This window comes from Armigeres subalbatus, chromosome 2 (genome assembly GCF_024139115.2).
Source record: "Armigeres subalbatus isolate Guangzhou_Male chromosome 2, GZ_Asu_2, whole genome shotgun sequence".
Classification (NCBI taxonomy): domain Eukaryota; kingdom Metazoa; phylum Arthropoda; class Insecta; order Diptera; family Culicidae; genus Armigeres; species Armigeres subalbatus.
The window spans coordinates 273004532-273031314 of NC_085140.1; the positions used below are offsets into that span (position 1 = coordinate 273004532).

The 26783-nt window shown below is 39.5% G+C and overlaps 1 protein-coding gene across 1 annotated transcript in view; it reads left to right on the forward strand.

The window, feature by feature from the left end:
- Positions 1–9443: 9443 nt before the first annotated feature.
- The window catches only part of LOC134216359 (pancreatic lipase-related protein 2-like), a 34342-nt gene continuing 17002 nt past the window's right edge, over positions 9444–26783 (forward strand). Inside the window, exon 1 of the mRNA XM_062695267.1 lies at positions 9444–9722. Within this exon, the coding sequence (XP_062551251.1) occupies positions 9589–9722 (134 nt within the window). The 5' untranslated portion in view covers positions 9444–9588. The remainder of the gene's footprint in view (positions 9723–26783) is intronic.

The window sequence follows — 26783 nt, forward strand, 5'->3', positions numbered from 1 at the left end:
AATAATTCATTATGAAAGTTAGCCCACGCAGCAAAACTGAAACCAACTTCGAAAACATGGACGCTGTCAACGTGCGGAAGAGAATAAAAAGCTCAAAGCTCTGATGGTTCGGTCAAACTTTTATTACCCCCATCTGTTGTTACATTTTTTGAAGAGGAAGGTGTATAAGACAATCCAATTGGAAATTTTATTATGTATGCATAATGCATATGGATTCCTATAAGATTTCGTTGATTATCATTTTATATCATCTGAGCTTATGAAATAAATCCTTTTGGTTCAAATCAGAGACATCAAATTGTCGAAAGCTTTCCACTCTTTTTGTTTCTCTTTTTGAATTACCTAAATCGGGACCGATTTGATTTATTTAATAAGTGTTGTAGCACGTTGTAGGATTATTGGTACAGAGGACACTTCTTAGGCATTAAAACATCATGGCAAATATTCTTCCGCCCAACAAACGTTGAAAGCTGATAAAGGGCTAATTTCGCTTAAAAATGGCTTCTTCAACTTGTTTAGCCTAAATTACTTGTTGGGCGTTATTGATATTCAATAGTAGGGGAACGGTTCGGGACTTCATCTCATAGCTCCCATTTCCATCCCATCAAAAACAAAGCAATGAAAACCAATTTGATTTGTTTTTTTATTTTTGAGATTTTTTTCAGCATTGATCACGCATGTTAGCAAAAAGAAGCGACAAGATAGGTGCTGTATTTCTCTGTTTTGCGATGAGATGAATATATGTTTAGTAAGATGGAAAATGGAACAGTTCCCCTATATTTTGTTCTTCTAAAGCTGGCTACGGCTTAGACTTAACATTAAAAATGCTAGGAACGTACCATACATATTGCATCATATTCTATGGGTAGTTACGATTAATTAACTTTTTAATGAATTGGCAAAAATAGGTTCAAGTTACATAGCATTAACACTTTTATATAAATTCTTGGTGTCCGGATTCCGAGGCATGTGTCTGCAATATGTTGGTTACCGGACAGATTCTAAGAAGATTACTTAATTACCTGTTTTCAATAGATCCAATACAATAAAAATTGAACATTAGCATTTTTTTGAGGATAGGGTGCTAAATGTCAATGAAGGAAAAATACATACGATTTAGTGACATACATTGTTTTGGTTAATGAATAGGTTAGTTGATTAGTTTGTGGGTTTGAATGAGGCTTTATCTAGTAGATTTAATCTACTAAGTAGAATCTATATACATTAAAATGAATTTCTGTCTGTCTGAACCTTATAGACTCGGAAACTACGTAACCGATTGGCGTGAAATTTTGTTTGCAGATTTTTTTTGGAGCCGGGAAAGGTTCTTAAGATGGTTCGAGACCCCTCCCCGCTTTGGAAAGGGAGGCTCCCATACAAATGAAACACCAAATTTTTCATAACTCGAGATCTAATCAGAGCATAAATCAATTTTAGGCGAAACGAAGTTCATCGGGTATGCTAGTAATACATAAAATGTTTTACTGATCTTTGGAATTCGTCTAGGCTAAGGCTTCATTTAGTCGGGCACCCAAGCCTATAGGTGACTCTCAAATTATGTTTGTTGTGCTACAGAAAATTTTGTGAAGGCTGATCAACGCTGAAAAAAATCTCAAAAATAAAAAAAAACAATACGTGCCCCAAGGATCCCCCATTCTTATGGGATCTGACATTGGTGTAGGCAAATCATTGTATTTCAGGAACTTCAAGTTAAGTAGCACAATAATCATCTTGACAATATTTATTTTTTATTTATTAAAATCAACCAGGTCACTTTTTAATTCAGTTTTCTTTATGATTTGATTTGTGCTATTAGGACATTTGACTTATTAGGCAAACCAATTTAGCAAAATAATAAGATCCCTACTGTAAATGCTTCTTCAGTTTTTGCCTTTCTCGTACAACAGAGTTGTACCGCAAGGCTATCATTTCACTCCGAAAACGAATTTTTGATAGAAGCCTCTGAGAACCATAATGTTATATACCAATCGATTCAGCTCGACAAACTGAGCACATGTCTGTCTGTCCGTGTGTATGTATGTGTTTTTTTTTTCTTCCTAAGCAGTGGAAGGGGAATCTGCTCAACGGACATCCTGGGTTGTCCAGAAAGTACGGGGTTAGGGGCCACCTCCAACAGCAAACGAGGGAGGCAGGACTGCATCCCCGACCCGCTAAACCGTTTCCATTGCCGCCAAGCCCATCGTCCCTTCGGTACAACCAGAAAGTAATGCTTCAAAGGGGGCCAGTGGATAACGCACCCTCGAGGTTAGCTGCGTGTCCTTGCAGCACCGAACATCGTAACTCGCTTTTTTAGAAGAACACCATGGTATCGTGTCAGCGCGTTGCCGGCTTTCCAGGTGGCCTTACCACGCCCTATGTCCTCGGAAGGTGGGAAGGGTCGACTTCGCGCCTGCTTCCCTCTGCACGCCTGGTATCAAGAATGATGAAGCCGCGTGACCCCGAATTGACCTCTCTGCGATAGGGCCTATTCGCCAGCACACAGAGGGACTTGCCGACGCGGTGCCTACGCCTGCTCCAGCTTTGACGAGGACCCCTTTCCGTCCTCGGGCTCGTAACCCGCCCGGTTGACCGACGCCGCGAAAGCGACGATACCATGTTGGATAAAAGGATCGAGTTCGACCACAGGGCACCGGTATGACCCATGAAGCCGACTCCGAACCCTTGGACCACCTCTTATTTGCGCCTGAACTAGCCATTCCTCGAGTCCACGCGCCACCTTCGGTGTAGCTCCGAGACGATTTGGACGATAGCCGATAAAACGGCGTTCCAGCCAACTTCATCTTTACACATCCTCCGGACTAGGTTGTCCGGGGTAGTGTTCAGACCACATGTGGCAAGCATGTAGTCACGCATTGTAAGAAAACGCGGGCACACGAACAACACGTGTTCCGCCGTTTCCTCTAAACCTACGCACACCTGCTAACCGCACGGCCACGAAGCCCACCGACATTAGCCAAGTCTTCATCAGACATGGCAAGTGATTCCAGCAGGATCTGCCCCCGTTGATTCGAGGATCGGCTTCCCGGCCCAAACGTTGAAGTCCCCCGCTATCACCATCGGCCTACGCCCCATCAAGTTAGCCATCAAACAATCTAGCATTCGACCAAACTGCTCGATCGACCATCGAGGAGGCGCATAGCAGCTGCAGGAGAAGACCCCGTTGATTTTGGCAATGACGAAGCCCTCGTGTGTCGAAGACACCAACTCTTGGACTGTATTTCCCCGTTGTCCATATCGCCGCCATTTTAGACCCATTGTAGGCGTCCGCTGCAGATAGCCGAACCAATGCTACCTGTGTCCCTGCCGGACCTTTCCGTAGCCGAACGGCTGCGGTGGACGTCTCCACTTCACACTGTCGCCGCAGTGCCGTGACGAGCTATTCGACTTCGGTGATCTCGTCCAGGTCTTTAACACTTAGATTCACCTCCGTCGCCGTCGTGAGTGCCCTCACCTTGACCGTCTCGCCTAGGACTTCCTTCGCCAACTTCTTGTAGGCGGCGCCCTTTTGCGAGACACCCCGCTTTAGCTCGAGGATCATCTCGCCCATCCGGGTACGTCTTATTCGACGTACGTCGGTGCAGAGTTCACCGAGCTTGACGTCACTCCTCATCGCCTTCAAGACGTTCGAGTACTTAGCCTCGTCCGTCTTGATGACTAGGGCATGCCCCTGGAGCGATTGGCGCCTACCCTAGACTTGCTACCCTCATTCGCCTGGGCCTTCTTTTCGGCCCTTGACGTTTTCGGTTTCCTCTTGTTCTTGACCAGGGTCAGGGAGGCGTCATCCCCCTCTATTTCCCTGGTCTGGGGCGGCTGAGAGCTCTCAGCCTGCCGTAACCCCTTACCACCGTCTTTCCTGGGTGGACGGACCTTTCCAGGTCCTTCCTCCCCCGGTTTTGAAAGTACCCGGCCGGGGTTCAGCTTCGCAGCCCCACTTCCCTTGTTCGGGGAGCCCCCAGGGAGCTCATCCCCTGGAGACTGTCTCTCCCGTTTTTGTGTCTGCTCCGTTGGAGCAGTCACCAGTCACCCCCGACGTGCCCGCGAATACTTGAGCCTCAGTCTGGGTAGACTTTGGCATCACCGTCTTCGCTGGCACGCCCTCGCACAATGGTCGGATTCGTCAAATTTCACGACATAAATCGATAACTCAAAAACCATCTGTGCTAGAGTTTTGACGTCTTCAGAAGAAATGATCTACAAGAAGAGATCTATTTTTGGTGTAGGTTGTCATTAGGGTGACCCTTCGGTGAATTTTTTTTGGAAATGTATTTTTTTACCCTTTTGAGTGAGGAGTTCATATAATTCTACAAAGTTGTAGAGAATTTAATTCTAAGCATTTTTGCTTAATAATCATTTATTTTATCTCATATAGGTAATGTTTTACAACAAAATTGCTAAATTTAGATAGGGTGGTCCCGAAAAAAATAGTTTTTAGTGTCCACTCTCATCAATTCAGAATATTTTCCAAAACTGTCTTAGCATCGCTTCACGGTCTTTGGATGGCGCATCTTTTGGTTACATAAGATGGCTGATAGCTTCATTTTCAAGCATATTATAAGCGTTTTTTCACAAAAAAGTGATATTTTTCTGAGCATTCTACTGCAGCTAGTAGCAAATATTAGCAAAAATTTCAATCGTAATCTTAAAGTATATATGCAGGCCCATCAAATCCATGGTATTTCATTCGTCCATGTTTGTCCGCTTTTGTTTGATAATCATATTAGTTTTTGTATGAATAATCAGGTATTCCATAGGAAACACATATACCATATCTCTGATTTTCGCAATATTGGGTAGAATCATTCTTTTTCGAAAATAAATAAACTCACTTTTTAATTTTGTCCGATTTCGATCCAGAGTGGTCGAAAAAATCAACATTTTGGAAAAAAATATTTTTTTAAAACATAATTTTTGAACTACTGGACCAATTATCAATGTTCATGGAATCACATGTAGTCATTGGCGACCCTCACTTAGAAACTGTGAAAATGAAATTATTCTGCGAATTAGCCATGAAAAACCAACTTGAATTTTATGATTTTGTATTTCGCCACAAAAGTAGCGCTCTTAAGCATTTATTTCATGAGAACACCTTGAAAATCGTTCCAGTAGTTAAAATGTCAAAATGATTTTTTCGACTTCTTTTCCACACGAGTTGATTTAAATATTTTAGATAAAGAACGATTCTTTGTGGGCTTTGTGGCCGTACGGTTAGCACCGTCAATCATCTAGAAGCATATACTATGGAGCGTGGGCTCGATTCCCGCCTCGATAAGAAGGAAACTTTTCGTGATCGAAAAATTCTCCACCGGTCCACTGGGTATTAAGTGTCCTGTCAGTTGTATAGGTGTTAAGTGTTCAGTCTGTACGACCTCTGGTCGAAGAAGGTGTTCTTGTCTTTTATTCTACCAAATATTGTGAAAATCCAAAAGATGATATATGGGTTTCACCCTAATTTTTCGTATAAAAATAATACTATAATAGACGATAGTAAGTGGACAAAGATGGACAATTGAAATACCATAGATTTGATGGGCTTGCATGTATACGTTCAGATTGCGATTGAAATTTTTGCTAATATTTGCTACTAGCTGCAGAAAAATATCACTTTTTCATGAAAAAACGCTTAGAACATGCTTGAAAATGAAGCTATCAGCCATCTTATGTAACCAAAAGATGCGCCATCCAAAGATTGTGAAGCGATGCTAAGACAGTTTTTGAAAATATTCTGAATTGATGAAAGTGGAAGCAAAAAACTATTTTTTCGGGACCACCCTATCTAAATTTAGCAATTTTGTCATAAAACATAAGCTATATGAGATAAAATAAATGTTTATTAAGCAAAAATGCTAAGAATTAAATTCTCTACAACTTTGTAAAATTATATGAACTCCTAACTCAAAAGGATAAAAGGGTACATTTCCAAAAAAATCACCGAGGGGCTCATCTCTTCTTGTAGATCATTTCTTCCAAAGACGTCAAAACTCTAACACTGATGGTTTTCGAGTTATCGATTTATGTCGTGAAATTTGACGAATCCGACCATTGTGCCTCGGTCGATTCGACCTTGCCCGAATCCGCGAATTCTTGGGCCTCAGTCTGGGTAGACCTCGACTGCACAGATTTCACGGGTTCGCACTTGGCCGTCCCGACCGCCGTTTCCAGCTTGGCGTCCAACATCGACTTTCGAAGTTTCAGCAAGCTCCTCTTGAGTTCCTTACTGATATTATGCTTCGATGACGCAAAGTCGATGATGGCGTCCAGCTGTTCCGTCGCCACCTCGAAGGCCGAAAGCCCATCGCGTTTGCGGTTCATTGCTTTTACAAGCCATGGGCGGAGCCTGGGAGATGGTTAAGTGACCCACGCTGGCGCTGCGCACTGAGCTGCCGACTATTGCCTCTGGCCTCCTAGGCGGGGACCTGAACAACCCACCTCTTGCGAAGGGGCTGTCGCCTACACTACTACCACTAATTGAAGAATTAACTTGGTTTTCCATTTTGGTCCCACGAGTTGCTCGGGAAAAGAGGTCCACCACGCCAGAGCCCAGCATGACGCAGTAAGGGACAATAACTGTGGAGGGTGCCCAGGTACCCCACAGGCTCCGTTAAAGGCCTAGCTTATTATTTCACCCCCAGGCCATGCATCCCCTCGGCACGGGTCACTTAACGCCTTGGGATTAGGGGTTAGGGACGATGGTCACGTTGGTCGCACCCACTCACTCTAGCTGATGTCAGAAGGACAACAGTGCCCAGGCTGCTTTACCAGCTAAGTACGCAACCCTTAGCTGGCGGTCAATTGTCATCGGAAGACCCGTGGAAGCGTGAGATTGGAACTTGTGAGGACCAGAACTGTGTAGGTCGCTGCTTCCCAGATGTCAACTCACCATTTCGCAGCCCGTGTGTATGTATGTGTGTATGTGTGTGCACAAAAGCTATAAAAAAACATTAGACAACTTTTCGTATAGTAATCCTTCACCGATTTTCTCGCAACAAGTTTTATTCGACAGGGGACAAAGCCTTGTTGATCACTATTGAATTTGATAACGATCGGTCATTGCGTTTAAAAGTTATGAAGAAAAAGGTACATAAGACCATATAAACCCCATATAAGGTTGGTATCCTTACTAAATGCGAGAAAGGCACCACCAACGCTAGGTGGATTAATCTGGGTTTTTTTGTTCAGTGTAACTATTTTTTATGTTTTTTAATTTCTATGTTTGAATATGATTGACAAAACCACTGGTATATTTCCTTGTGAATTGCTCGAGATATTCCTCCGAGTTTCCTTAAAAAAAACTAATTCCACCAATTATTTCGATATCTTTGTAGATACGTATTTCGACCACAACTGTGTGCTCGTCTTCAGTGTCTCATACTTGACTCGACTTGAAGAAAACAATCGCAACTTACACTATTTATACTACGCTAGGTACCTAATCTAATCTTAATTGCCTACTTCATTTACCTATACAGTTAATTGCCCTATTGCAATAAGGTAATTAACTGAAGATGACCACACAGTTGTGGTCGAAATACGTATCTACAAAGATATCTAAATAATTGGTGGTATTAAATGGAGTCCCTTCAGAATTTCTATTACGGATTTCTTCAGAACATCCTTTACGAATTTCTTCCGGAAATGCATATACAAAAAATTCTGTCAGGAATTCCTACGAAAATTTCGTTAGGAATTTCTTCAGAGACTCCTTGAGGAATTCCTTCGGAAGTTTCTTTAGCAATTCCTCCGTTGTCGTTATGAGTTGCTACGGTCTAATAGAGAATGCTATTTACAAACTGATCGTGAGGTGACCCTAAGATTCCCTATTTTACCTGGATGATGATTCTCTGGTAACAATTGCACTTCAACATTTGCTTGTGCACACGTAGGTAAATAGATAAGAGACAAGATATCATATTGGATAAAACATTCCGTTTCTATCTTTCATCAATCGGATATTCGTTATCATTTCTCCAAACAGATATGGCAAACTGATTCGTTTATCAGTGTTTTAGGTTTCAGTAATGTTTGAAATTTTCAAATCAAAGCAACAGCTGTTTTAATATGCATCCCGCATGAGTGCTGACCCTATGATTATTAACCAAGTATTCAATTACGGTTGCAGAACCTTCTAAGAAAGCACGTATTTGCACGTATGTTTCGGTATTCATGTAGCAGGCACGAAATTAAAGCTAGGGAATCATTCGATCGGTACTAAGACTGATCTCCTATGTCCTGATACATCAAAGTTCTGTACATGCTCAAAAATGTTTTATTACCGTTCAAACATTAAATTGCGATAAAAACTTGTTAACGCGAAGACCATGACCTAAGCGCAATTCATAATCATATTCTTGGTTCGAATTGGAGTCAACGGAATGATGAAATTATCTGAATTTTCAAAAATCTATACTCTACGCAATACTTGAAGACTGATTTTTGGTCGACAAAACAGTTCGTAAATCGTCTAGCTACTTATTCAATTAAGCCGGTGATAACACCTGTTCAAAGTAAACTTGTTGTTGGTCTTCGATAAATTTTAATTAGTGAAAGGTCTAATCAAACGACTGTCACACTTTTTAACTAATCAACTAATTGAACCTCATGCAACAAAGTGGCGCCCTCGACCATATGTCTGCTCTACTCCTCGCTACAAAGTACAAATTCAAGTTCAGTGCTGTCGGTGATAGCCGCAGTGTTTCCGTTAAATTCCACCAGTAATTACCCACCCAGTTGATCCCAGGTCGCGTCAAGTTCGCAGCGCCTTCAAAATGTTCTCGGTTTGTCAACCTGTCTGAGCCGAGCAGCCGACACTGATAGTGACTACTCTCTAACGGTAATTATCTTGTACCTGTCGCGAATTTCGCCGGATCAGCAGGAGACACCAGACAACATCGAAACGGAGGAGATCACGTCGACGAAAAGAAAAGGAAGGGTTCAACAAGTGCCTTGCCAAATTATCGCCAGTATTTACATACGGTGGAGCTCATTTGCATAAAATTCTAATTAAAGCCCTGCATCGGATCGGACCGATCCACATATCAGAACTCGGCGCTTTGTTGGAAGAATTACTTGTTTAATAGTTCTACGTTCTGTAGAAGCACCCCATGTGTACATTACCGTTGTAAGGCGGATTTTATTAATTGCTGGTGGGAAGAAGCTTTTGGTACTTGATCCTCATTATTGCGTGTTCTGGCCAACTATCCATGTTCGACATACGTCTTTCGGCCTCTGTGTTGGAAGTTGATAAGAAAATGAATTATGGATTGTTTGGGGGTGTGCGATTTCCGATAGCGCCACATGGTGCAGGCTCACGACGAAAACTCTTGCCTGCTTCCGTTCGGTGGCAGTTCTTATAAAAGAGTGCTCGACGGTGGAAAGTGGTTTTCAGAACAAGCTAACGACATTTTCGATCGGGATGTCTTGGATGTAATAGTTCCGGTCCGGATAAATAAGGAATTGGTATCAGAAAATGAAGTGTTTTGTGAAGATGAAAGCCAAAAAACTATGACGAACCGATCAAAGATAAGGAAACAATAAGGTGAATTTGTGACTAGTGCTGAGACAGAAGAGATGGCACGATACTGGATACTAGGAATACTTACTGGAGTGCTTTCCGTAGGATTGGCTGATTGGAACTTTTTCAAATGTTTTGAAACGGAGAAACGGTGCCCGAACGAAAATGTCACATTTTGGCTATATACAAGGTGTGTTGGTAAAAAAACATAAGTTTTTTCAGAAAAATATATTAAGCTCTTTTAGTGGAATGTATTAAACCGTCTAAGACGAATTAAGTACTGTCCATTTAATTCCACTAGTTAACTAGTGGAATTAAATGGACAGTACTTAATTCGTCTTAGACGGTTTTATAAGTTTTATGCACCATTTTCTGAATATCTTGATAAAATGAACACTATGGTCGATTTTAATCAAACTTAATAGGGGCCAACCACAAATTACGTCACACTCCTAGGGGTGAGGGAGGGTTTCGAGCAGTGTGACGGCTCATACAAAAATATTAGGGGGAGGAGGGTTGAAAATCGCCAAATTTTGCGTGACGTACTTTATGGATCATCCCATAGTGGTTGACTTTTTTTTCAGTGTCGAGTGTAATTTGTTGCGAGAAAATCGTTAAAGTATTACAATGTGCATATCTGTACCCTAGCAACACTTGGTTGTTGTAACAGACATGTGACTTGTTCTGGTTTCATTCAAAGTGCTCTAAAACATGTGTGTTCCTCGGATGTGAGCGTCCTAGCCTCAAATAAAAAGTTCGCTTTTGGTGTGTCAAGATAGACTTTCGGTACAACTTTGTTGTTGCGAGAAATCCAAAGGGATCTGCTCCACACTGAAGAAAAGTGGGAGACTTTGTTTTTGTGTCTTTATTAAGGAGACTTTCAGCCCGAGGCTGGCTCGTCTCCTAGTGGGAGACTTGATCCGTATTTTGTATTTTTTATAGTATCATTTATTTGGAAGTCAATTAAGATTTGTTCTAGCGTATTACAGTATTAATCTTCTAGATAAATGATCGTTATGTAAGGAGTTATTTCATGGATTGCCAACCTTAATCATTCTGCAGGACGGTTTGTGTGTTTTGACCTTCTGATTTTTTTGGAGGCCACGCTAATTTTGAACAACTTCTCCTAATAATGACCAAATTTCTATAATTTTGTAACAGCACAAAGCCATAAATATGTTAAATGATATGTACTAATGAAAATGGCAACATTCCAACACAATTTGTAGATATTTGGATTTTAAGTTGTTGCCTCAATATGGAGTCACTTAATAACTCATATAAAAGTTTGGCGAAAATATTTTTTTTTGTTCTCAGGTGGTTAGTTTTTTGGATATTTGACAGATTTGATGAAGGGTTGGCTAGAAACTATTATTTTTGTAGATTGTATGTAAAGGGAATCAAATCTCCTCAAATTCCAGATTGCATGCGCTGTCGAATTCCATAACAAAAATCGTTTATGAATACGCACGGCATGTCGAAAAAATCTGCGTATTTTGGAGAGAAAATATTTTAAAAAGCATAGTGAACCTTTTCACTATTATCTGGCAAGTTATTGAATTACTCCCGAATATGGTCAAATTCGATTTCTGAGAACACTCCAAAAAATCGATTGTGCATTGTGCAATTTACAGAATGTCACACATCCGTAAAGCTAGTATATTTTTTCGGGGAGTCTGTGTTACGACTTTTATAGATAAACTTAACATGCCATGTATGAAAAAATCAGAGTTTTACTAACATAAAAAGAAACTGACACACAAGAAGCTTAATTAGCAGTATTCTTAGTATTTTTCATGTACTCATTAAAGTTTTTGATAGCCTAAATTATTAAGGTGAAACTGCCTGGGATCCAATTTATTTTCACCTCGCATTTTCAGAGCCACCAATTTCAACAGAGAAGCAATAAATAACTGTCAACTATTCCTTTTAGCTTTGCAATCGTAGAATAAAAAGATGACAGCTGCTCATTGCTTCATTATTGAAAGTGGTGTCTTTGAAAACGCGAAGTAGAATAACATTGGATTTCGAAAAGCTTCTCCCTAATAATAAATATTCTACTCAAGACACACCGGATTCCGTTTTTATCATTGGCGTAAATACTGTTGGAGAGGGGCGTCTTCGGCCCCACCTAGTATATAGCTAAATCCCCTAGAATATTTTCAGCTTTGCATATGTACTATATATCTAGCCCTCTGATAATGGGCGTAAATGGCGAGAATTAATTGTCTTCATTATCTCTTTCTTCAAAAAACAACAAGTTGAATCTATTTTTGAGATTTGGAGATGAGTTGTATGAATTGCAATTGGCATAGGGTGCTTACTATTGCTTAGGTTAAAGTAGAATTTCTAACAAATCTTGATTTGTTAGTGTTTTAAATCGAACGTATGATCTTAAGCTTTCTAACTTAAACTAATTTTAAAAAGATTCCTAGATGCATGCAGTTCACAATTCTTACGCATATGATATAGCGAATCGAAATGCTGAATTGAATCTAAACATTTCGAAGGGATTACTTTCTGTAGATTTGTCTAGTAAATTGTTCTAAGGAATGCTGCTATTTCTCGAAAATTTTGAATTTCCAATTACCATGCTAGGCTTCTTGAGATTGGAGTAGTTCGGCAAAACTCTTATACTTCAAGGGAAATATAAGTTAAATAAGAAAGAACTTGGAATTCTTTCGGATGGATTTTAAAAACTGCACAGACTTATTTTGCTTTGCGTAGCTCCCATTGTCACTGTAACAATACAACCAGTGGAAAATTGCAAACATTTTCTCAGATAGTATTTTTGAAAATATGTGTTAGATATGTTCCTATAAGCTAAATTTGTTACCTAAATTGAATATTATCGTGTTAAGAACATAGTTGGAAGAGTACCACGATGGCAGCCAATATGGCACCGGACCTTCCACGGGCCAACACCACACCTCCCGCACTCCTCTCCCACCAACATTCGAACGCATCGAACAGCATCGAACAAAAGTTTAATATTCAAATTACCTACTAACCTGCTCACAGCATACTTATTTACTACCCGTGATAATTAACATGTTTCATCAAAGAGTCCTATGGATTTCTGCTCGAATTATAGCATAAATCACCAGTTTCGTGCCAATTTAATAGCCGTTTGCGATTTGGTGGGCTTATCACTGCACTTCACTTCTTCTTAAAGGGCATTGAAAAAATCAAGTTTTCACATACTTCTCCGCACATGAGCAGCCCGAAATGTTGATGGAAAATCAGTGAAATCAGTCACTTTTTTGAAGCGAAAACTCAATAAAAACTGCTATTTTTGATAGAAAAACATTAAAAACGGATCGCGGAACGAATGTAAACACCGGCAGCGGCAGCAGCAAACTAATATTTAGGGTGGCTCAAAAATTATTTTGCGCTCAGTCGAATATGTTTCATATTCTGGATGTCTTCCGATGGTTTGGACTGGTTTGAATAGGGGCTTACAGTGCACAGGTCGTTTCAGGTTTGTATGACAGTTGATATGGCGAGGTTGAATTTTACATTATTCTGATTGTGGCGCTTCGTCATTGAGCCCTGGCGACGGGGGAGACCATACGATTGGATGAAATATTCAAGAGCGTTGACTCCATAGACCAGCGGTTCTCAACCTTTTTCTTTAGAGGTACCCTTTGGAACTTTTGCATTAAGGTACCCCCCCTCGAAATTAGGCTTCCAATCCTTTTTAAAGAATAATACCGAGCCCTTTAAAGGGAAGCTCCTTTAAGGCTTCATGACATGTCATTCAGAATGGCTGCCTTGCGGCTTACCAACACAATCAAACAATCTTCCAACCCACCCACCCCGATATGCACAAATAAATTTAATTCATATATTGCGAACATACCTGACCATCTTCTCACTAAAAAAGTAAATCTGGACTTAGTTCTAAGTTCAATCTATGCGGCGGTATGATGATATTATCACATAGCGCTAATTTAGGGAAGATATATAAGCAAGTGAACAAAGTGAAAAAAAATCCCCCCAGTAACGCACTATGCCAACGACGTCGCCGGTTTCAACACTCTGCACGTCGTCGGTAGCGTCGTATGCAAGCAATCATTGATCAGCAGCAGACAGTGATGTCGATATGAGCTATTGTGAAATCATAGTGGAAACATGTAAAATATCGATTTAATTAATCAATCTTTTCCTACCGCATTATGTATTGATGCAATAATAATACCTTATTGATTTTGTTTTGGGGTGCATTGTAAAAATTGAAAAATCGGGACAAAAAATGATCTTGTTATTGGTGCGTTTGAGCAGCTGGCAACAACAGTTGAGGATGTAAACATAAACAGCCAGCATCGTGAAAACATAATTCATAAATATTCACCTAATCCAAAGAAAAACTGATACTTTTCTGACAAATTCCATCAGTTAATCCCATACTTAGACTGTATTGATTAATACTGTTTCTAAATTGGGCTGAATTCTACCGAATGCGTGCAATGTTTACTGTTGTCGGATGTTAACAAAAAATGAATCCCACGTGTATGCTTACTGAATTGGTATTGGAAGTTTCCACCACTACAAATCCATGGTTGATGATTTTTATGACACAATCACATTGCAATTTGAGTGTCACGACGCTTCACCCTTTTGAATCCCTTTGAAGTAGAGATTCGCGCCTCTTCATTAGAGGCTTCTGAGTCTCTTGTAGAGAGGTTTCAGAGCCTTTTGAAGGCGGTTTTTGAGCCACTAAAAAGGAGGCTTCCTTTGCAGCCTAAAACGACGCTTCCGAGCCTTTTGGAAAAAGGCTTCCCAGCCTCTTAAAAGGATGTTGAAAGGAGTCTTCCGAGCCTCTCGATAGGAGCCTCTGGGAAGGAGGCTTTTGAGCCTCTTGAAAAAAGGCTTATAAGCCTGGAAGGAAGCTTTTGAGCCTCTTGAAAGGAGACTTCTGAGCCTCTTAAAAGGAGGCTTCTGAGCCTCTTGAAAAGAGCCTCTCGAAAGGATATTGAAAGGAGGCTTCCGAGCCTCTTGAAAGGAGGATTTTGAGCCTCTAGAAAAGGAGGATTTTGAGCCTCTTGGAAAAAAGGCTTCCAAGCCTCTTGTAAGGCTTCCGAGCCTCTTGAAAGGACACTTTGGAGCCTCTTAGAGGGAGGCTTTTGAGCCTCTTGAAAGGATGCTTTTGAGGCTCTTGAAAGGGATTTTTAAGCCTCTTGAAAGGAGGCTTCCGAGCCTCTTGAAAATAGGCTTCCGAGCCTATTGAAAGAAGGTTTCCGAGCCTCTTGTAAGGCTTCCGAGCCTCTTGAAAGAAGGCTTCCGAGCCTCTTGGAATGAGGCTTCTGAGCCTGGAAGGAGGTTTTTGAGCCTCTTGAAAGAAGACCTCTGAGCCTCTCGAAAGTAGGCTTCTGAACCTCTTCAAAAGAGGCTTCCGAGCCTCCTGAAAAGATATTGAAAGGAGGCTTCCGAGCTTCTTGAAAAGATATTGAAAGGAGGCTTCCGAGCCCCTGAAATGAGGCTTTTGAGCCTTTAGATAAGGAGGCTTTTGAGCCTCTAGAAAAGAAGTCTTTTGAGCTTCTTGAAAGGGAGGCTTCCGAGCCTCTTGAAAGGAGGCTTTTGGGCCTCTTAAAGGGGATTTTTGAGCCTCTTGAAAGGAGGCTTCTGAGCCTCTTGAAAATAGGCTTCCGAGCCTCTTGAAAGAAGGCTTTCGAGCCTCGTGAAAGGAGTCTCTCGAGCCTCTTGAAAGGACGCTTCCGAACCTCTTGAAAGGAGGCTTTTGAGCCTCTTGAAATGAGGCTTCCGAGCATCTTGAAAGGAGCCTTCCGAGCCTTTTGGAATGAGGCTTCTGAGCCTGGAAGGAGGTTTTTGAGCCTCTTGAAAGAAGACTTCTGAGCCTCTAGAAAAGAAGTCTTTTGAGCTTCTTGAAAGGGAGTCTTCCGAGCCTCTTGAAATGAGGCTTTTAAGCCTCTTAAAAGGGATTTTTGAGCCTCTTGAAAGGAGGCTTCCGATCCTCTTGAAAATAGGCTTCCGAGCTTCTTCGAAAGAGGCTTTTCAGCCACTTGGAAGGAGGCTTCTGAGCCTCTTGAAAAAGGCTTCCGAGCCTCTTGAAAGGAGGTTACCGCATCTCTTGAAAGGAGGTTTCCATGCCTCTTACAAGGAGGTTTCCATGCTTCTTAAAAGAAGGCTTACGAGCCTCTTCAAAGGAGGCAACCTAATCACTTGAAAGGAGGCTTCTGAAGTGCCCAGGAGGCTTCCGAGTCTCTTGTAAGAAGGCCTTCAAGCTGCTTGGAAGAAGACTTCCGAGATGCGTAGAAGGATGCTTCTAATCCTCTTGCAACGAAGCAACCGAGCATTAGTGAAAAAAAATCATTTTGTTCATTCGACGTTTTGCTCGTTCGATCTTTTGTTCCGCAGCCCTTTATACATTGTGCTGGTTGTGGAAGGCAGAATTCAATTGGGATTTATTGATCGCATTGCATTTCATGTACAATATAAATTTATGAAATAAAAATACACAATTATCAAAACTATATCAATAAGTTTTAAATGGGATTGTAATACGTCCGCCATTACGTATGTTTGTCCGAGGTACCCCCTAGGGCCAGCGAAGGTAACCCCAGGGGTACATGTACCCCAGGTTGAGAACCGCTGCCATAGACAATGCATATTGAATTGTTGATCCGATAGTTGGGAGTCGATTCTAATCGAGGTTGCGAATCCTTAGCATGATAATTAGGCTTCTCAGAAAGCATCAGCGAAACGTGTAATTCAACAAATTGGCCAGAATTTGTCTGTGATACTGAGGAAAATGGACGTATGATTTTCAATCAAACGCCTTATGAAAATTTGCCACAAGGAATCGGTATGAATTCCAATATGTTGCCTAATAAATGATGATTTTCATTTGAAAAAAAGGAAAGTGCGGCAGACTGGATTCAAACCATGGACGACGAGGGTCGAGAGGCCGCTATGTAAACCACACGCCCATCGACGCTTGAATACTCGGGAAGGTAACTGCGCATAAGAAGCACTGTTGGTGGAATAATCAGTCGAAGATTCATAAGGCGCCAGTTATAAATTTCGATAGTCCAGTTTGCTGAGTGATTTATCTATCGCACCAAGAGTAGACCTGTGCGCTGGTCATATAATCGGCGGCGGCGGCGTGGTGGTCACTTTTGCCTCGGCGGCGGCGGCGTGAACCGGCGTGGATGAAAAAATCAATGGCTGAAAAAATCAATTTTACCGTGGATCTTTGGATAACGGGGTTTGATTCACACGGTAGGAATCGCTCGTATAAAAACCGACTTCAGTGGATTAAAATTGCAATATTCTGAGTTTGCCGATCATCAAACAGCACATTCAAAATAGTCAATTTCCGGCGATACTAATCAATACCTGATTTCAAAATGTTATTTGAATTACCACTATTTTGTTACTCTTTGATTTTGATTAATCAAATTTTAACACTAAATCCTGCTTTACTTTTTCTTGACCCCTAAGTGAAGAATTAGATTTCGGTGTCATAGAGCAAATTGGTAATAACTTTTTTCAAAAGTTATTTCAAATTTAGGATTTAGATGTACTTCAATCGTTTTGATCTCAAAATAACTAAGTTTCCGAAAAAATCTAATGTTTTCCTGAAATTTGTTTAAATATGCCAACAAAGCTCTTGGTGGAGTTTCTGAAAGAATTTCTGGAGGAAACTATAATTTTTTTTTAATTCCTACAGGCATTTCTCAGTAAATTTCATTAGGAATTCCTTCGTAAAATCCTATGACAATGTCTGCAGAATTTTTCTATTTTAGAAAGAATAATCCATTCAGGTTCTCTGTGGGAAATTCCTTTAGTAAAACATAAAATATATTCATTCGGAAATTTATTGAAGAATGAACTATTTTCTGATGGAATTCCTAAGAGAATTTTCTAAAGGACTTTCCGAGAAAATTCCTGAAGTAGTGTTGGAAAGTGTAGTAGGAACCTTTTAAGAAAATTTTGAGCAAATCCCCACAGACATTTCGAAGGAAATTTTAACAGTATTTCCAAAATGCATCAGCGGCTGCTTCCGCATCTTCCTCGTTTGCACACCCCAGAGCCAACGTCATGTTCCAGGTTCTCTGCAAGTTCTTTTGCTGGTCTCTCTTCCTGCATACGCACTACATGTCCAACCCACTGTAATCTGCCTTATTTTATCAACCTGCCTATGTCTGCATTTTTGTATACTTGGTTTAACTCGTGGTTCATTCATTCGTCTGCTCCATTTACCATTTTCCACCACGCTGCCAAGTATTGAGCACAGTATTTTCAACTTTTTTTTTTAATTCTTTATTAAGGTGTTTTTTAGTATTTTCAACTCAAACACTTTGAGAATTTGATAATCTGCATCTTTTAACGTCCATGATTAATGGCCGTACAGGACGACTGGACGATTCAACGATGTGTACAGAGCTAGTTTCGTCAGTGTCTGTAGGTAGCTTCATGAAGTTACAAAAGAATTTTCTTGAGGAATTTTTAAAGGATTACCTTGAGAAATTCTATATTAAATTGTTTAAAGCATGATTAAATATTTTAGAGCGTCTTAGGGGAAATGCTACAAGGTTAAAAGACTATTATTCTTCCATTTACTTCCACTATTCACTTTTTATGTATCAACAACCAGATACGTAACACTGAAGAAGTTTCCAAGTAGGAAACGAAATACGTATCTGGTTGTTGATACATAAAAAGTGAATAGTGGAAGTAAATGGAAGAATAATAGTCTTTTAACCTTGTTTAAAGTAGTTTTGGAAGAATTCCTATGGGAATTTCAGGAACAATTATTGTCAAGGAACTTGCTAAGGAACTCCGAAGGAATATCAAATTGATTTTCAAAGAAATTCCAAAGCAAAACTCCGAAGCTGACAGAAATTTCCGAAGTAATCCGTTAATAAATTTCTGAAGGAGTTTGAAGAGATTTTTTTTTTAAATTTTGAAACAATTTCCTAAGGAACTCCTAAAACATTCTCTGTAGATATTTCAAAAAGAAGGATTTTCAGAAGGTATATCCGAATTTCTGAACGAAGTCTTGACGGAATGTACAAAGGAATTTTCGGAGATATCTAGGACTGTCAGAAGTTTCTTCAGGAGTTACTTTAAAAAAAACCTTCAGGGACTTCTACGAATATTCCTTCAGGAACTTGTTCAGGAATTCTTAAGGAAATTTCGTCCTAGAACTTTTCAAGGAATTCACAAAGAGTTCTTAGAAGAATTTCTTGAGGAATTTTCGGGAAAACACCTTAACGATTTTCCCAAGGTTTTCTTAAGCAAATTTCTGAAGGAACTTTTTCGGAACTAATTCCTGAGAGAAATTTCAGAATATAGCTCAGACAATTTTCGGAAGACTTTCTGGAATTCGTTTTCGGAGGAGTTTTTGTAGAACTTCTTGAGGTAATATCCAAGGGAATTCCTTGACGAATCTCCATAAGATTTTTTGGAGAATTACAAAAAAAATCCTGTAGAAATCTAGGAATTACTTCAGAAATACCAGTAGGCATTTCCTCTGAAATTGTATTAGAAATTTCTTCGTAAATTCCTTTGAGAATTCCTCCGGAAATTCCTTCAAATATTCCTTCAGAAATTCCTTTATGGGTTGTCCATAAACCACGTAGACTCTTGAGGGGGAGGGACTCAAAAAAGACGTCAGTCTACGAAGGGGGGCAGGGGTATACGAAAAGTCTACGTAGACTTTTTTTTCGTAAAACATTTCATACAGCAGCTTTGTGCGAAGTTCACTTGTTTGATTTTTTTTGCTAGATTTTACCGAAATAATCTCTCGAATCTCTTATGGATTTCACTGAAGTAATAGTCTGAACTTCTGTGTTGAGCAGGAAAATTCTCCAAAGTATTCTATTAAAAATTTCGAAAAAAAACTCAAATTTTCCACTTGGATTACATTGATTACATTGTAGATTCTACTAAAATATCAATTGATTTTCGGCAGGAACTTCTTTAGAAACTACAAGTGATTCTTTAGAATTTACACTGGGAATTATGTCGCACTTCGACAAAAATTATTAAGAATTTACAAAGGAAGCATTTTGGAATATTCAAGAAGAAGTCTTTGGAATTTCCAAAAGACATTCTTTGGAACTTATATTAAGAATTTACAAAGGAAGCATTTTGGAATATCCAAGAAGAAGTCTTTGGAATTTCCAAAAGACATTCTTTGGAACTTGTAAGGGGAATTCTCCGAAATTTCCGTGAGAAATTTTTCAGAATTTCCACTGAAGATTGTCTGGGAAGTCCCCAGGTAATTTTTCTTAATTTTTGGACATACATAAAAGCGAAATTCTTCGAAATTTAACGGCAATTTCTTCGGCAGTTCTAATGAAAATTCTTTGGAATTATCGATGGAAAAAGAAATTGTTGAAAACTTTCACGAGAAATTATTTGAATTTCCCACCAAAAACTCTTTGAGTTTTCACAAAAAAATTATTGCAATTCTTGTAAGAAAGCATTTGTAATTTTCATGAAAATTCATCCCTAATTCAACTGAAATCCTTCATAATGTCCACCGAGAATTATCTGGAAAACTCTTTGGAATGTCCATAGGATTTTTTTTTTAAATTTCTTCAGGACATCGCTCCTACTTTGCAAGAGAAATGTCAAAATATCGTAGGAAACCTTTAGCTTGGTTTCAACGGGAAATAATTCAAAATTTTCACGGAAAATTACTCGACATTTGTATTCAAGAAAAAAATCTTGAGATTTCAACGGAATGGAATTTTCAAGAAAAATATCGGAATTATCACGGAGAGTTCTTTGGTGTATTACCTTGAAACTTTGACGGTTATCAATCGGGAAATTCTACGAAAAATTCTTGGGTTTTCTACTAATTTGAACTGGCATTAAGAATTATAATTCAGATGCGTGACAGATTTTAAGTAGTAGCGCGCCTATGCAAGTGCCGGTGGCGGTGGCGCACACCTCTAGGAGGAATCAAATCCAACAGAAATTAAATTAATTGGCTTCGAGATTTGGTTCCAGGAGCTATGGACAGAGGATTGAATTTGGTTTCGTTTTGAATTTTGTTGGATTGGAGTTGGATTTTGTTCAGTTTGATTTTGTTAGGTTTAAAAATTTGAAGTTTACTGTAGTGTTTACAATGGATTTGATAATGGATTTTTTATATCTGAATTGCTGAATACGTGGTTGATTTCCAATTTTTTTCCAATCACATATGACATGTTGTTAAATTTGAAAAAGTCTGCATAGACCTCAAGGGGGTTGAAAAAGTCTACTAGGGGGGGAAGGGGTGGTGGGTTTGAAAATGTGAAAATTCGGCCTACGTGGTTTGTGGGAAGTTGTTTAGAAATACTTTCAAAATCTCTTAAAGTAGTTCAAACGGGAATTATTTTCGAAAATCCATTCAGGCTCTCTTTTAAAAATGCCTTCGGAAATACATTTAGAAATTCCTGCACAAAATCCTCAAGGAATTTCTTCAAAACCTTCTCCAAAAATACATTTGAGAGCTCTTCAAAAAAATTTCCTTGAATAATCTAAAAAAAACTCCACCAATAATTCCTTTGGATATTGCATCAGGGATTTCGTTATAAGTTTCTTCCAGGATATCAATTGAAAATAATTAGATAATGAAATAGTTTTCGGTTGCTAATTGAATTTTTGAAAAAATAAAACAAATAAATTAAACAACTAACACTGAAAAAATCTGAAGGTATTACTGAAAGAATTTCGTAAAGAACCCATCAAGGCATTTTCGATGGAATTCCTGCAGGAAGTTCTGGAAGAATTCTCGGAGAATATTTTAAAGAAATTGCTGGAACAAGTTCTGAAGAAATTCCTTAGGAAAATTAGGAAGAAATCCCTCATGCAATATCTGGAAGAATTTATTTGAGGAATTCATAGAATAATTGCCGAAGAAATTCATGAAGAGGTATTCCTTTAAAAAATTGAAGAGTTGCTAAACAGTTTTTGAAGAAACTCCAAATGGAATTTCTTGAGACATTTATTAAGAAATATCCGGAGGAATCGCTAAAGAAACTTCCGAAGGAATTCCTTAACGATTCTCCTAAGGAATTCTTAACCACATTTTCGTAGAAATTACTGAAACAATTTTTTGTATGCATCCCATAAGGAATTTCCTGAAGAAATCCGTAATGGAATTTCTGAAAGAATTTTCGGAGAAATTTTGTAAGACATTTCCGGAAGAATACATAAAGTAATTTTCTAAGGTTTTTATTGAAACTTTTCGGAGGAATATCTGGAGGAATGTACTAGGAAATATACCAAGTGGTTTTGGCGCTTTGGGGATGTATTCAAGCCTGCACAAAAGCTTATGTGCCACAACAAACATAATTTGCGAGTCACCTACAGGCAGTGTTGTCTTAAACTCTGTGCAAGAAATTCTGCTCTTTGATTTTACTCCATCTAAAATCTAAACGATGGACATTTAGAAAATTCAAATAGCCTTCTATTAGTTGCACTTACTTAGTTAAGATTGTAAAATCGTTTGGATGGAGTAAAATCAAAGAGCAGAATTTTTTGCACAGAGTATAGGACAACACTGCCTACGGATTTAGGTGCCCGACTGAATGAGGCTTTGGCATAGACGAATTCCAAAGACCATTTCAACATTTTTTGTATTATTCTACTTAGGGTCGATTTCTCCACCTCCGCTTAGGCCTTAAACCATGTTTAAGCGTATGGGTAAGCACCGCTTAAGAGTTAAGCGGAAGTGAAGAAATTGGCCCTTAGTAGATTAAATCTACTAGATACAGCCTAATTCAAATTCACAACTAATCAACCAACCAATTCATTATCCAATGTTTGTCACCACACTGTCTTAGAGGCACCATCACTTGAGGTAGGTTTGAAATTGAATTCTGACGAGTTCTACCTCAACAATATTCTAACAACTAACTAACAACAACAATCATAACATGAGTTTAGTACTATTCCAATCATTCCACCACGTTGTATTGTCTTACAAATACGTATTTCGTCTCTGTAAGGCCATCTTCAGTGTCTCTTATTTTACTCGACTCGACTCAAGTTAATTGATTTTTTGTATTGCGATTAGTCATCGGCGTGGCAAAATTATTATCGGCGGCGCGCCGACCCAAAATCGCCGGCGGCGGCGGCGTGAGTAAAACCACCGGCGGCGGCGGCGCACAGGTCTAACCAAGAGCAGATACTTCATATAAAAAGTGTGTCATGGGAGTGAGCGGGGTATAAAATGCTATTTCTTGCGTTACGTAATCAATGGATCTTACTCATGGTGCGGTTTTCATTCAGCTATGTGGGTTCTCTTTTCGCCAGCGTTTGGAGGAGAGGCATTGTAGCCAGTGTAATGAAAGGTTTAGTTTCCCATACTAGCATTCATACAAACTTGGCTTGTGCCCCATCAGTTTTTGTTCAAATCGGCTTTTGGAGGACACTCGGAGCATGGGACGGAATCGATTGAGCGTGGGGCAGCTGGGTCGTTTTTCGAACCACCCTACTAATATTCTTTGTTTTTTTTTATAAAAACGACACCAATACTACTACAGTATATGACAGCTTTTATTGTACCAATACTTTCAAAGCTTTGTTTTGGTACTCAACCCATCTTCACCTTAAGGTGTAGAATCGATTTTTTTAAACCTCATGAAATTTATTCTAACAAGAAAGTAGGTTAGTTTGTTGCGGTCAGATCGTCGATTGAAATCTTGTAGGAAGTGCAAGCCACTGCACTGAATTGTAAGCCGAAGAAGAGAATTTAAATTACTAATTTATTCTATACTCAATATATACAGTCAAACCTCCATGAGTCGATGTTCTATGACTCGATATCGACTCATGGAAGCAAATTTTGCTATGTTGAAAAATATTTTCTGGGTTACTGTGATGGTCCCTTCAAACAGCTTCCCAGGGATTTTCTATTCCATATCTCGATATTTCCATGAGTCGATGGTCCCTTCAATATCGACTCATGGAGGTTTGACTGTAATGTACTCTAGGTTCGAAGCAAATCAATAAAGCTGTCAAAAAGCAGTGTCGAGTTTTCATTCCAATTACGGTGAACGCAACACGTCTATGGTTTTTCAACCTATCAATGTTTTTTGGAGAGATTTCTAGATTGTTTATGTCAGGACCAGGGATTGAATTCAAAATAGAATGTAAAGGTTTCTCACTAATCACCTCTGGATACATATTCGATATATAGCATTCCATGAGACACTTTTCGCAAGCTGTCATGATAAATAACTGATAAGTATAATAACTGAATATACATCATGATAAATTTCTTTTAAAAAGCTCCAAACGCGGGGTTTACTGTCTCTGTTGATGCATTTCAACCTGTTCTACACATTCTGTGCGATCCCCAACACAAAATGAGCGAGAATTATCATTTCTCTGTGGGGGCTGCCTATCCGATTCCGATAAAATTTGGGGGGGATTCTTTTACTGAACTTCTTTTTCGAAAAAAAAAATCTTCTCAAAATGTTGTCTTCGGGGGGGGGGGGGGGGCGTACCAACCGTTTCGTCAACTTCGTTTCTCATACCCGACGTTGTTCTCCGTTGCGTCGTTTATGGCTGCTTTGACTGTATTCCAGAATTCCTCAAGATTGCCGTAATCTGAAAAAGTGACTTATACGCCATTTTCCAAAAATGGTGTTAACGAGTACTACTCATCGAGCTCTTTAACAGAAAAATGAAAAACATGCATGTTGTAAAATGTCTGTTACGTCACTTTTCCAGATTACGGCAGAAGAGGGATCCCATCGAGCTCACCCTCTTCCGGCAACGATGTTGTGCGCAGGGAATCAATATTCGAGCAACGCCTAACAATATACTCTTTGTCATCAACAGAGTTTGTTAGCGACAAACCTTTATCAGAACCCGAACACAACATGACAAGAATCATTTGACTTGCATGCTCTGATATTTCCGAGAATACGATGCTAATTTTGTAATCATTGTTCGATACTCGAATATTTCCATAACAGCAGAAACTATGATAGCATAAAACCGAAATTTGCTCTAGAAATAATGCAAAATAACGGGATGAAAAGATTGTCTTCTTTTTTGTTGCTGATAAAATTTTTCGGATCTTTGTCATTATTATCTCCGACAAAAACAAAGCTTTGTCGTTGGTTCTCTTTTGTCGCTTGTTTCGCAGGCGCATTCCAAAAAAAAAATGATTCCCTGGTTGTGCGTACACAGAAAAAATAAAGAACCTAAAAAAAAAGTTTAAAGCACTCAACTTTGAGTTCGAAGTTCAAATTTTTAACTCAATAGTAGGTAGTTTTCCCACTCCCTCTCATGAATGATATTATAAACAAAGAGAGCTGCATCGACCCAACGTGTGCTTTTCTGTGGAAGAAGCTAAATTTGAGTTGTTTTCATCATAGTCTCGAGTGAGTGAAAATAACATAAATTTGAGTTGGTGAAACTTCATAGTGGGTGAAAATTCAATACGGGAGTAAAGGCAAATTACTCACCGGATTTTTTCGCATTTAACTTATTTTTGGCTTCTTCCACGCAAGGGCGGATTTGAGTGAAAGGAACCATAAAGTGAGTTGTTTCGCGGTTCCGTGTATGCAGTGGTGATATCAGGTTGCTTCAGTCGCACTAGGTCGTACCGCGGCGGCCGTCAGTACCGAACATTGTTGATGATGGATAATTTAGGGCGCAGTTTAACCATCACCAGATAGTGGGCAGAGTCGATGTTAGCGCCAAGATATGTCCGTCGGAGAAGTGCCGTCCATCAATCAGAACGTGGTCGATTTGTGATCCTGTCTGCAGTGGTGATCTCCATGTGTACCGATACGGAAGGCTGTGTTTGAAGTAGATGCTGCGAATGACCATATTTTTGGAGGCGGTAAAATCAATTAGTCGTAGGCCGTTTTCGTTCGTCAGCCAGTGAGCGCTAAACTTTCCAGTAGTAGGTCTAAACTCATCTCTTGGCCCACCTGAGCGTTCACATCTCCTATGATGATTTTGACGTCGTGGCTTGAGCAGCTGTCGTATTCACGTTCTAGCTGCGCCTAGAAGGCGTCCTTATAATCATCAGTGCTTCCGGAGTGTGGACTATGGACGTTGAATATGCGGAAGTTGAAGAACCGGCCTTTGATCTTCAACCTGCACATTCTCTCATTGATCGGCTACTACCCGATCACGCACCTTTGCGTATGAAAGTTGTTCCCAGCTAGTGTGTGTTGCCGCAGCTCTGGTAGATGGTGTGATTACCTCTAAACGTTCGCACCATTGATTCCTTCCCACAGACGCTCAGTAAGATTTGCACCTCCGGAGAGGAGCAAACCCCCCTTTCCTTGTCAGCATACGACCATAGTTCCTACCGGAATTGGTTTTCTCTATGGATGCTCGAATCCCGGCCAGCACCACGAGGAGTTAGGGATAGGAGTTGCCCGGGTAAGAGGCAAAGAACCACAAGATGGGATCCATTTTATTTCTTCAGGTACGCGAAGTACCAATGGTACGCTTTACCCACCTTTTGTCGTGCCTTTCACCAATATAAACAAGAATAATGGTGAACACATGGTTGTTCATTTTGTCTTAACAGACTGAACGAAAACCTTACGAGTAAGGTGAAAGAATAACAAATTGTTGAATTTAAGTGAAAATAAAGCGATTTTGCTCAGTTTCATTGCAGCTTAATAATGAATAACTAATATTGAACTCTAATGGTATTATTCGTTTAAAAATGTCATACAAAAGATTAAATGAATGATTTAATGAGTTGAGCCATTTAGCTCCGTAAGTGCGTTTTGCACTGTTCTCCGTATTTTGTATTTTGGAGTTATTCTTTTTCTTCTTCAACGAGAGGAGCCGGCCAAGGGCCGAAAATCTCGTTAATAAAGATAAATAATAAAAATTTTCTTCTTCAGTTCCACCACATTCCAAAACTCAGCCTACTCAGCCAACTATTCTGTTCCATAGTTAGTACAATTCCACTTTTGCATTTCCTGATCATAATATCCGGTTTTACAGTTCATGTTGGAGTGATAAAACGGGCTACTTTTCCAATGAAATGTTTATTATGCAACTGAAATGAGTTGCATAAATTCCATTATAACACTTATTTGAGTACTATAAAGAAAAAAAACAGCATTAGAACAGCAGTTACATGACTACGTTTTGCTCAATAATTAGCTTGAGTGAATGTTTGAATACTGCATTGCGTAACAAATGAAATCGTTTGATGGACAAACATCAAAACTATTTTAGGGCAGGTTTATCTAAACCTTCATGGTTTGTCGAGCTATACAATGTCACAGGATAGCATGGA